This window comes from Molothrus aeneus, chromosome 2 (assembly GCF_037042795.1).
Source record: "Molothrus aeneus isolate 106 chromosome 2, BPBGC_Maene_1.0, whole genome shotgun sequence".
Classification (NCBI taxonomy): domain Eukaryota; kingdom Metazoa; phylum Chordata; class Aves; order Passeriformes; family Icteridae; genus Molothrus; species Molothrus aeneus.
Window position 1 is genome coordinate 15,240,663 of NC_089647.1, and position 13,206 is coordinate 15,253,868.

At 42.2% G+C, this 13,206-nt stretch overlaps 1 protein-coding gene across 1 annotated transcript in view; it reads right to left on the reverse strand.

Moving 5' to 3' along the window:
* Positions 1–334: 334 nt before the first annotated feature.
* The window catches only part of WNT11 (Wnt family member 11), a 31,643-nt gene continuing 18,771 nt past the window's right edge, over positions 335–13,206 (reverse strand). The window contains 1 exon segment of the mRNA XM_066571958.1: positions 335–5,855. Coding sequence (XP_066428055.1) covers positions 5,681–5,855 — 175 coding nt within the window. The 3' untranslated portion in view covers positions 335–5,680.

Consider the following 13,206-nt stretch of genomic DNA (forward strand, 5'->3'; position numbering starts at 1 on the left):
GTGTCATTTAGTGTCTTATAGTAACATCATGAGAGTGGGCAGACTTCACAGAGTAACTCAACCAATGACAATTCTTAGATCTGAATTTCATCCTTACACTGACAGCAGCACAAGGGTTCTGGTGCTATGTTATGGATCTGGTGGCTTTCTCCTAAGCTCTGTACTCCTGGCAGCATATCCCTTTATATCCCAGCTCCTGCAGTTGTGCAGTTATGTGATACCCTCTTCTGCCTTAAAAGAAATTTCAAGACAATGTGGTTCAGGTAGATACCTTGAAAAATTCCACTTAAAAGAGCAAAAAAGAGAAAACTTTCCACATAGCCCAGAAAGTAGCTTTAAAATTTAAAACTAATTTAATTTACAATACAGACGAAATACTGTCCATTTATTCTTACCAAAAGAGGAAATAAAAAAATCCACAGTGTATTCTGTTGTTACTATTTTTATTATTATTGTTGCTCTCACAATTAGAAAACACAGTTAATGCTGCTTCCATGAAGAGAGGGTAATTTGTTCTTTAGATGAATAAACCAAAGCTCTGCTGAGATATTTAATCAAACTCTCTCTGACTGATGAAACTGGTCCTGAGAGTAAAACAAAACAAAATATGTTGTGCATGTTAAAGTCATTAATCTCAGGTGGATTTTAAGTTTCCTGTTCTTTCTCCCCCTCTCCCAAATCTTGTTTTCTGCTCCATCTCCCTTGCAGGGGAGAAAGTTGTGCCTGTTATAGTTCCATTCTGCTCTTGGGAATAAAACAATGGTGTTTCACAACCCCCTGTCTGATGCAGGGAAAGCCAAATCCTTTGTCACAGGGTGAAGGTCTAACAACAATCAATCCCAGGCCTGAATTTTCCTCTTGTTCCCCATATTCCCAAGTACCTCCAGAGCCTCCTCCCAGCACTTTGCCCAAACAGGTAGCCCAGAGCTGGGCAGCACAAGTCTGTCTCACTTGGAGGATGATAATGGTTGTCTACAGGGATCTGTTTTCTAGCAGGAAGAGGGATGGTCCCTCAGGGACTCTTTTATCACTTTCCTGACAGAGACACTTCTAATTGTATTCAGATTGTTTTCTTCTTCCCTCACTCCCCCTCACCAAGGGCTTTTCCAGCTGCATGTGAAATATTGTGGGCTGCCTGCTTTAGTATAATTAAGACACTTTCTATTTTTGTAGAATTAAATACACAATCAGATGGGAGTTTTTTATCATGAATGGCATTTGCCTATCTTATGGAGAAACCTAAATGGTATAAAACTGGAAGGGGTAAGGATGGGGGGGGATTAATCAAAAAATACAAAGTCAACCAGATGTATACAGGGTCTAAAACCTCAGATCTGAAAATAGCATTAAGTCCAAACTGTTTTATTAAATCATAGATTTTTTTTTCAAATTATTAAAATAGCATAATACTCTTCAGGATAGCTTGGCTGTTCCATCAGGGGTAATATTGTAAATCTGTGAAATAATAGTGTTTGTGGGAATAAATCATATGTATTTTGCCAGCTAGTGTAAACCAACAGTACTATGTAGTATGACATGGAGTTGGGCTAAATTATATCAGCTGCTGGGATGTGGTAAGACATGTTATAAGAAGGGAACTACAGCATCACCTGACAAAGACATTCACAGTAATTAAGCTGATTTCTGCAGTAGCTGAAGGATCTCAGTGTTTCAGAGCAAAGCCTTGAAAACTGCTTGCTGAAAGCCTGAGAAAGGGAAGGAGGAATGTATTTTCCTTGCAGAGCTAGTTTGTGACAAATGTTCTCCCAAATATCTTTCACACACCACATGCACAAAAAAATATTGAATCATGGAATGATTTGGGTTAGAATGGACCTTGAAGATCATCCAGTTTGAACCCCCTGACATGGGCAGGGACACCTTCCTCTAGACTGCAGAAATAGCTCGGCCATTCTGTTTTGGATCACTGTTGTATTGATAATTGAAATTGAGAGATGTGACACTTTTCTGGCCTCTCTGCACTTTGCTGCTGATGCAAGGAGTGAAGCATCAGAGACAGGTTGCAAGGAGAAAGATGTACTAGGAGTGGTTCTACTGGTATGGCCCTGTATTGCAGGTACTCTCTTTATTCCTAGTTCTTATTAAAAGGAAAGGAAAGCAGAAAGTACTGTCTACTGCTCATAGAAAGACATTTTCTGAAAAATTTGGAAGTGCCAGAGCATCCAGAGGGACATCATAGAATCACAGAATGGTTTGGGGTGGAAGGGACCTTAGAAGCTCATAACACCTTAGAAGTGGTGTACCTTAGAGGTTCCACCCCCTGCCATGGGCAGGGACACTTTCCTCTAGACCAGGTTGCTCCAAGCCTTGTCCAACCTGACCTTGGACACTTCCAGGGATGGGGCAGCCACAGCTTCTCTGGGCAGGCTGTGCCAGGGCCTCACCAACCTCACAGGGAGAAATTTCTTTCTAACATCTGATTTAAACCTATCTTATTTCAGTTTAAAGCCATCATACTGCTGAGATGGCCCTAGCTGGCTGGATGAAGCAGGCCTGTGTAAGAAGGGAGGCTGCAGTTTATCAGACTTTGCCCTGTGCATGATTCTCACCTTAGGAGGGTACATCCCCCTGGGCACACTCCTAATGCAGTGTGCAGCTGCTCCAGAGAAAAAAGGGCCCTGAAATTTAGAAGTTATGGCAAAAGCAGTGTAACACTGTTAATTCATAGACTAACAGCCTATGACATGGGCTAGGGCCACACAGATTTTTTTGTCAAAGAAGTGAAGTTCAGGTGAAGCCCATGATGGATTATCTGGAGAAGCCAGCAGAGATTTTGAACATGGTTGCCCCAAACTGCAAAACTCCAAACAATTCAGCCATTTCAGGTCAACATCTTCAGTAACAGACACCTGTGGCATGGCTAAAGTTCTGCTGTGAGTTCATTTCCCACCTGATAGACCTGCAGATGCCTAATTAGTTTACTCACTTCTTTTAATTACAGGTGATGATTTCTTCTGACATGAGAAAGCTAGTCAAGGATCACAGGTCTGACATGGGAAGAGTGAAATGCAGCTGAAAACAGTGTATGCATTGACAATTTCTTCCTTTTTACTAGTTTTTCACCAAGCAGAAAGACTCATGACATCAGCAAGGGAGCAAGAAAAGGAGTCATTACAGAATGGCATTGAAATGCTCAAATTTTTCTTCAGTCAGAACATCTGTGCCTTGTTGGCATCATCAGAAACTGGAAATAAAAATAAAATTCCTTAAAAGAATGAGAGTGGATGGTTTCTTTACATATCAAATGAAGCCAAATTCTGGCCTTGGAGAGCAGTGGGATTTGTGCCACCAGCCTGTCTGCATGTCAGCCTAAAGGCACCCACCACTCATCACTGCACTGCAGAGATGTTTTAGTCCATCAGCTTTTATGAGGTGACAATAACACAAACCACTGTCAAGCTATGAAAACTCTTTTTTTGCCTGCTCATAACTGGGGGATAGAAAGAGGCAACAAGACCAAACCCATTACAGCAAAGCAAAATATCTGAAGAGAACAAAATGCCTCTAATTTTGCTATTATAGCACATGATGCTTTTCTCTTCCAATTCCCCAGGGCTGCTCACACACATGTCAGAGGCAGTTGCCCCCTAGAGATTGACTAAGTGGAAAAAAAAGAAGATTTGGAGAAAGATTGTGGTGTAGCTGACATATTCCCCCCTAGGAAAGTGACAGAGTCCCTCTACATTTGTGTAGGAGTGATTTTTTTGGCTGCTTACAGCATTTTGTATGGGGTTAGGGTACTCAAGAATGATCTGAAAGACATCAGAAGCTCTGCTGCCTTCTGTTCCTGGAGCAGCATCCTTCTCCAACATCACTTTTCATAATCAGTACACAGGGCTGGATGACCACTAAAAATAAACCAAAACCAAAATTCCCCCCCAAAACCCCAAGCAAACAAAGAAAACAAACAAACAACAACAAAACCCCAAACAAAACCCCAAACAAACAAAACCAACAAATGATAACAAACAAAAAAGCAAATAAGGGAGCCTAGGTAGGCTATGTTAAAAACTCCCCTGCACAGCAACTCCTCTCCATGTGCAGGAGCCAGAAGCCAACCAACCATGACATGAGAGGGGTGAGCCATGTTTGTTATTAAGCTCCTCAGGCGCACTGGGAAATTTTACCAATGAGAGTGATTGCTGATAAAAAAAACAAAACAGCAATGGTGACTCTTCCTTTCTCCAAGTGTAATGCTCCATTTTCTTGACTGTTTCTTGGCTAATTCTGCTCAACATTAAGAGGCTGGGGAGACAGGGAATAAAGAAACTTATTTATCCCTGTGCTAGTGAGTGCCTCAAACCATGTTCTTTTCCCATTCTTGGGAGGAAAATCAGAATTGTTTTCCAAGTAGAAGTGTGAAACAATAATCTAACATTTTGCTGTTGCACCAGTAACTTCAGCATTTATTTCATACTATTGTTAATGCTTGTTTATAATATAAGGATATATTTATGTAGGAAGTAAAGTAGATGAAAGCACAAGATATAAATATTTCTGTATATCTGCATACAAAAGAAAATATGTACAGCCACAGATAGTGGTTCTCTGCTGTGTCAGGGCAGAGCCAGGTGAAGGACTGACACGTTCCCATTCCTTCCTGCTGTGAATAGCTGCTGACTTCCAGGGATGCTGACTTCCAATAGCTGCTGACTTCCATAGATCTGCTCCCTACAGCCAGGGCTGCTCCACTCTCTGCAGTTTCCTGAGGTTGGACCAATAGTTTTGTGGGGGAAGAAGCCAGTGGCATATTTCCCCAAGGATTTGATAGATCAATGTGGAAGAATGTCAGTGACTAAGGGTATCACACCCAAAGGGCAAAGAGATAGAGAGCAGGAGCTTGCTGTTTTCCTTTACTTTCCCACTGGACTTGGATTTCGTTTTGTTATTTTATCCTAAAGCCTCCACTGCTATCTTGTGGACCCCATAAAGTCCTTCTCAGCCTACCCTACTCTCACTGCCTCCAGGATTCCAGGGGATTTTTTTTCATGGCTGAATTTTGTCCAGCCTGGGCAAATCAAGGATATATTTTCCTTCAGCAATCAAAGTGGCAGACCTGTGTTAAAGAAAGATTAAAATTAGCTGTTCATTTCAGAGGATTGACCTGAAATCTTTCCACTTTTTTATCATTCAGAATGGATGATTCCTTGCTGAAAATTAAGTCTTTGGCAACAAAGGCAGTTATTGCTGAAAAGTTGTAGCATTTTCCCTTGTGGGATGGTCCTAATGGAGACTCAGTACCTGTGCTAGAAGGCACAGGCTGGTGTGAATCTTAGTTACTGTCAAACAAATGGTGCCTTTTTTTCCCCCTAGGGGAAGTTTCCATATTTATTTCTCAGAATACTAAGGCACTTGATGGCTGGACATCATTGGCAACCATAGGAAATATTTTGGAAGAAGATACCATCCCAAATGAAGCTTTGTCTTCTCAGAGAGCATTTTATTGGTGAGGAGAAACATTTGTGGGTCTGTTGTCTTTTGGGAGGTTTTTTTACGTTCTTATTTTTACTGGTGTGATTGTTGCTTTTCCTCCTACCATCTCTCCCCAAGTCAGTGTCTTTACAAGATAAACGGTGTCTAGTCAAGGAGATGTCTTCTCTGAATAGTGCTGGGGTGCTGCTGCTGCTGCCTGAGCTCCCAGGTGTGCAGAGGAGAGTTTTTATTTGCACACATATCTCTCGACAGTCCTCTCGCACTTTTTACAGGTCACGTAGCAGCACCAGTGATATTTGCAGTGGCAACGCTCCACCACCTTGTCCATGTAGGGGTTGTAGCCTCTGCCACAGCACATCAAGTCGCAGCTGTCACTCCCGTTGGAAGTCTTGTTGCATTGCCTGGAAGAAGGAAAAAGCTGTGAGCAAGTGCAAATTCCTGCTGGGTTTTCCCAAGCCCCTGCTGTGTGGTGCTGCTGGGCCTGACAGCTCTGCAGGGCACTGGGTGAAGCCAGCACAGCCAGCACCCAGCCTACAGCCCCCTGTGCCTGCAAGGGTGCCAGGGGAAGCCCTGGGCTGCAATCACCTGCTATGACACCCAAAATAACATTAAACTCCTGTTCTCTCAGTTTGGGCCTGGCAGCATCCAGGCTGCTTGACTGCTGGCCAGCCTGCTCCCACATGAGCAGGCAGGCAAAACTATTGGAATACCTCAATAATAATAATAATCATCATCATCATCATCATCATCATCATCATCATCATCATTATAATTCCAAACAATTAGTGTTTCCACCCAGGCAGGCTCCAAAACTGTCTGAAAGGAGATGGAGGAATGTCGCAGACATATTTTGTGAAAAATCCTTTTGCCAGGATCTTTTCTCCTGAGAAGCTTCAGCTGCTCCATGTTTTGCTGCTTTGGAATGTGATCTGGAGAATTGTTTACCCAACATGTGAAATTGTTTTTACTTGATGACCAATGACAGCCACTTGTGTTGAGGTTGTGAGCAGTCACAAAATTTTATTATTCATTCCTTTCTATTCCTTGCTAGCCTTCTGATGAAATCCTTTCTTCTATTCTTTTAGTATAGTTTTAATATATCATTTTCTTTTAATATAATATATATCATAAAATAATAAATCAGCCTTCTGAAACATGGAGTCAAGATTCTCATCTCTTCCCTCATCCTGGGACCCCTGTGAACACCACCACAGAGGAAGATGACACCCTAAAGAACAAACACTGGTATTTGTCCACCACTGCCTAACCTGAAAAGAGCAAAGGAGGAACTCTACAGCCAAATAATACCTGAACAGTTTCCATGCCAAGGATCCCAGGCTGGGAAGAATCCTGAGCAGGCTGTTACAGGCACTATGCAGCACTGATCCTATCAGGGAAATCACCATCAATACTAGCAGGGCTGGATTGTGAACATTTTTCCCTTTGGTTTTCTCCCACCATGGCATGAGCAGCTGGGCAATTGGCCCCAAAACACCTTTATTCCTGGCCCAGGAACAGGAAGTGTGGCAGGAGCACAGGGAAGGATGACAAGTCACCAAGTATCACACAGACTTTCACAGCTTGTTTTGCTTCTGCTTTTAATTAAAGACAGACTCAGTGGGATAAATCAGCTATTGTGTTGGGTTCCCTCATTTTGTCTGCTTGCCAGTGAATGGTTTGAGGTTTTCAGAAGCAACTCCTTAATTGAGGAATCTCTTTCATTGATCCATAGATTACCATTTCTTATCTGTCCTCAAAAAAACATCTATCCCATTTCCTAAAATACTCCAATATTCACTGGACGTGAAAGTGTACCAGGCATTGAATTTTGAATGCGATGAACCATGTCCTAGAGACACCATTTCTCCACAGACTGCAAAGACAACCCAGGATGGAAGAGTTCCTGTCTGGTCAGATTCTTGTGCCTTTTTGTTGTGTACCCAACACCATGGGGCTGTGAACTTGATGGTGTCTTGAAACTGCTGTAAGAAAGGTGGTTTATTGAGTGGGGTAATTGCTGACATCTCTCCTAAATCTTATTCTATGTGGCTATTTTGTGTCTATTTTGGACAGAAACACTCCAAGGCTGCTTTGGGGCAGGAAGAGGAGAGAGGAGCATCAGTTGGACCCTTGAGCTAAGCATCTGTTAACAGATGAAAACAAATCCATGAGAATTACAGGAATTGCTCATGAGGTAATGCTTTAGGAGAAGTTATGAGATTAGTGAAGCGTTGAGATTTTGTTCTTGCTCTTCTTCAAGTTTTTCTGCCTCCTGTTTGTTATTCTGATTCGCATTCCTCTACAGGTTCAGTGTTTAAAGGCCCCCAAACTCACTCTCATTCAGGAGTGTGTGTAAATATTTAAAAACCTTTTAAAGCCTCTACCAAAGCTGAAGTGTGCAGCCACACTGAATGTGTTTGCCCAACGCTGAACCAAAGGCCTTGTTAGTGTCCCTGTGAACTGGGGCCCCTCCACAAGAAACCTCCAGACAGCTCCTCATAAATGTATTAATAAATGCTTCAAGTATTCAGAGCAAAGGTTCAAATATAGGTGTGTTGACATTAGAAGAGGGGAGGGTATTTGTCAACCTCACTTAGCTTTGCTAGTGGATGGAAATGTTGCTTCCTGGAGGTTCACCTAGGGAGGATGAGGAATCTGCAGAAGTCTGGCAAGGGATGCACAGTGCATCCACGTCACTTCATGCTGGGAGCTCACTAAAATGCCAAGAAAAGGAATACGGGTCCACTCTGACTCCAGCTCACCACTGAGGACATTCACTCCCCAAACATACAAAGCACACAGCAGTGATATTTACCCCATTAAAATAGAAAGCAAAACTCTTCTACCTGCTGTACTGGGACCTGGGATTCTCTCTTTCCCTCCATCCACTCCTGTGGTTTGCCAAAAAAAAAGGAAAAAAAGGAAAGGAAAAAGAAGAAAGGAAAAAAAGGGACTCTAGTAGAAGATATGCCTTCCCATATACCTTTCCCATTGCCCAAAGTCTGAAACAAAGAAAGGAAAAAAGAAAAATTGTATTAAATAAATCCTCAAACTTCCCTCAGTTTGGTATCAGGAAATGGGGACATTCAGATTGGTTGGGTTGAATAGCCAAAACAAAGTTTTGACCCCATCATAAACCTAAATAGGCTTTTAGAAAAATTTCCTGACAATGCCAGTAAGCAGAGATTTTGTTTTCTGTTTTAAAGCATAGGCCTGGATATGAGTTAGATTCATTTTTCATTAAACAAGATGAAGCAGGTTGTTTCTCAGCCAGTGGGGGAAGACAACTCCAAAGACCAGAGTTTACCCACAGAAGCAGCCCTGAACATCAGCTTCCAGAGCCTACAGTTGTGATCTCACCAGGCTCCCCACTGGTGGGTTAAGTTCAATCTCATTTGTTTTGGCCCTGGTCCAGCACAATTCCAGCAACTCAGAGAAATGCCCTCCTCCTGAGCCTTGGAGAGAAAACATGAAGGCAGGCGACTGCATCGTAACACAACACTGTGACCTCTAGAAGCACTTGGAAGACTGCTGAGAAATTATCCTTCGGCTGTAATCCCAGCCAAAGTTCTGGCTCCAGAACAGGCTTTTACCATTGTCACAAGGTCAGCAGTGTTGTCTAGACAACTCCCACTCAATATGCCTGTCCCAAATGTCCCCTTTCCAGCCCTCATTTGCAGAAGCACTGCAATACACCATACAGCCTCCTCATGGGGGTGGCTCCTCAGCAGAGCTGAAGGACACCCCAGAACTTCTAAGAGTCTTCCCCCAGATGGAGAGTAGGGATTTTAATTTTAAAAGGGGGAGATCACAGAATTATTTTGGTTGGAAAATACCTCTAAGATTGATGAAATCCAACTTAGCAATGTCACATAACTTCATTGTGAATCCCTATTTATCTGTCCCATCAGCAGATAGGATACATATTTTTTTGGTTGCACAGCTGGCACCTGGGATCCAAATTGAGGCCAACTCTGTGCTGTCACCCACAATTATGACATATACTGACAGTGATAAGCTACCTGCTGGAACCTCCCTCCATCAGTCCTATTGATAAGGACTTCTTAAGGAGGATAGTAAAAAACTCATTCTGGGGCACAGCAACTGCCTTCCTGCCCAGTGCATCTCCCAGTGGATGAGAGAGATGCTGTTACAGGAGTAAAACATAAATCTAAGCACTTTCTGTAGTCCTTTTTCTCATACACTGCCAGCACCTGGGCTGTTGCATTAGGGGTGACAGAAGGGATGTTCCTCCCTTGACAACTCATCCCCTTGGCTGTGTGATTCCCTCAGCCCTGAAGTCCAGCAGTCCCAAATCCCAGAACACAGTACTGCTGTGTAATTTTTTTTTCTCTTTTAAATAAAATTCCTCTTTATTTCTTTGGTGCCCCTTGCCCTAGTAATGTCAAGTAATGCAGCAGTATATAAAAGAAAGAAAGTGAAAAATAATTCAAATCCCTCAGGAGATATATAACACAATGGACATTCCTGAAAATACATCAAGGTCACAGCTTCATGTAAGATTTTGAGGGATGAATCTTATCTACTTTTAAATTGCATTCTCATCCACAAGGAATGACTGGAGACTGACACTAAACAACTGTACAAGAAAGAGTTATCAGCATATGTCAGTGAGGAGATGTCAAGAGAGGTCTTGGAATTAGCCTGTATTTTCATTAATGAGAAGTTGAGAGTGAGGTTAAAAATTTGGGGACAATGCTAGGGAAGAAGGAGTTGAGGATATTTTGTGACAGTGGATTAAAGTGCAAAGTAAGCAGAACACTTTGAGAAAGGTCCAGCTAAATGTGGAATGTTTCCAGGGTAGCCAGAGGAGCAGTTCAGAAAGCAGAAAACAATGAAGGAACTGATTTAGAGAAGTATGTTAAAAGAGGTGTCTTCCCCTCTATAAAAGATTATTGCTACAAGGGGAGAGAAAAAATGTTCTTGATATGCCAAGGAAAGAGGACAAGAAATTATTAGATTTATTTTAGATTATGTTTAGTTAAATTTTGATTAAGAAAAGCCTAACACTGAAGATTGTAAAACCCTGGATCAGGTTGTTCAGGGAAACTGCTTTTAAGACCAGAGTAGAGAAATATCTTCAGTAACAGGTGGTGTCAGTTCAATCTTGCTCCTGAAAAGACCAAGGTCCATGGAAAATCATTCCCAGACCCAATTTTCTCTAACTCAAATGCCATTTGGTTGCAGAGTGACTAAATATGTTTAAGAGAGTTAGATTCATTATCCCTTGCAATTTTACTGAGTGAAATTATTCATTTTACAAATGAATTTATTATTCACTAACCTCTTCAGGAAACTTTATGATCAAATCCAGGTCTCTCAAAGTAGAAAGAATTCAATCTTCCCCACACATTAACTAAGATAACAAAATAATGCATTGCTGGCCAGCCTACTTACTGAAATGGGCACCAGCTGCAAGCATGTTGCCCTGGGAAAGAAGGAATAACCCCTAAATAAGGTGGGAGGAACAGAAAGTGAATGTTTTTCTGATTTGCATAAAATCATAGAATAGTTTGGGTTGGAAGGAACCTTAAAGGCCATCTAGTCCACCCGCCCCCTGCTATGTACATCTTTAGCTAGAGCAGGTTTCCTCCAGTTCTTCTGGGACACTCACAAAAACATTATTTGCTATTTCTTATTCAGAATTTGTTAGATCTTATTAAAAAAATAGTAGCATCTGATAACTGTTCCAAAACCAACTATCATTGAACACATTATAACTCACTCAAAGCTCATCTTATCCTGTGCCCTCACTAACAGAAACTAAAAGAAGCTGTAACAAAAAACAAACATCAAATGCTGTTGTCTATCCATAACTGCTACTCTTCCCCAACTTCATATGTGTGCTTCTGCCAAAAAATTTTATTGCCCACATAAACAAAGAGTGGTTTGGTTGGAAGGGAACCTTGGAGATCATAGCATCATAGAATAGAATTAATTAAGGTCAGGAAAAGCCTCCAAGATCATAAAGTCCAACTCTGGGCTCAACATCACCAAGTCCACTAAACCATATCACCAAGTGCCATGTTCACTCATTTTTTTAAACACTTCCAAGGCTGGTGACTTCCCTTGGAAGCCTGTTTTAATGCTGAATGAATCTATCACTGAAGAAAATATTTTTAATCTCCCTCAGCGCAGCTTGAAGCCATTTCCTCGTCCTGTTGCTGATTGGGAGAAGGGACCAACCACGGCCTGATTACAATCTCCTTTCAGGGATTTGTAGGGTGTGATAATGTCTCCCCTGAGCCTCCTCTTCTCCAGACTCAGCAATGCCAGTACTCAGTCACTCTTGTATTATTTATCTTCCAGACCCCTCCAACAGCCCTTCTCTGGATGCACTGCAGCACCTCAAAGTCTGCCTTGGAGCAAGGGCAATAACACTAACACAGCACTCAAGGTGCAGCCTCACCAGTGCTTGGCACAGGAGGACAATGGAGTCCAAGATCAGCCTGTTCCAACCCCCGTGCCATGAGTAGGGTCACTTTCCACTGGTTGTCCCAAGCCCCATCCAGTATAGCCTGGAACATGTCCAGGGATGGGGCAGCCACAACTTCTCTAAACAGGTTCCAGGGAACATCCTCACAGGGAATAATTTCTTCCCAATATCCCATCTAACCCTGTTCTCTAGCAGTGGGAAGACATTCCCCCTTGTCCTATCACTCCAGGCATTTGTCCAAAGTCCCTCTCCAGTTATCTTGGAGCCCCTAAAGGCACTAGAAGGAGCTTTTAGGTCTCCCCAGAGCCTTCTCTTCCACAGGCTGAACAATCCTCATACACAATACAGAGCATAATTTTGGGGTAGCAGGAAAGAAGTGGTATCAAGAGCTGCCACTGAACACTGAAAACTGAGCAGCAGATGCATGCTCAGCCAACTTAAGGTATGTTCATATCCAAGAAAGCATACCAGCCTAAGCCATTTGTGACTAATATTTTATATTGGAGTAAAGAAAGGGTATGTGAGCAAGGAGCAGCCACCAGAGAGTGGCCGCACTCCTTGCCACAGGGAGTCAGCTGAGGAGTGGTGACTGATAAACCCAGCCAGGCTGCAGCACATAGTTTGCTGCAGCCTGATTTCTGCAGCCTAAGAGAGCTCCTTCCCACATTTGGCTTGATTCCAAGACTGCTCTGGGAAGGATCAGTAATAAACAGCTCTGTTATCTCCGCAAGGTTTCAGGGGCTGGATGCTTTTGCATGCATGGCAGAATTTCCCTTTCTTTGGATTCATTAGGGAGACTTAAATAGCCTTTGAAACATGATACATTGCACCCAGTTTATAAAAAAGATTAATATTTTTGCTTCTTTTCTCACAAAAGAGATCTCAATTTTAAAATCTGCCACTATTTTTCATTTACTCAAAGCTGGTAGTGATTTTTTCCGGCAGGAGCAACTGAACTACTTTATTAAAAGATGAAAAAGTGCTTTTGTCCAAGAAATTTCTGAGAAGGGGAATATTTGCATTTCTTTCCCAGTGGTTGATTTGTTGTATTGAAAGTTTTACTTGCAGCTTAACAGATCAGCTTCTTTAGACTTTTCTCCAGACCATTTTTAATTGGTTATGAAAGTGTGATGGTGGTATATAAGCAGAGTTTGGCTGGAGTCAGTGTGGCAGTAAGTCTTGTTTGCAGGAGACTTGGATACCAGTTGCAAAAATCAGCTCCTTAATCAGCTTTTCAGCACTTCAAAGAGGCCTCAAACCTCAGGTTTGAGTTTAGTTCCATGACTTTGAAATCT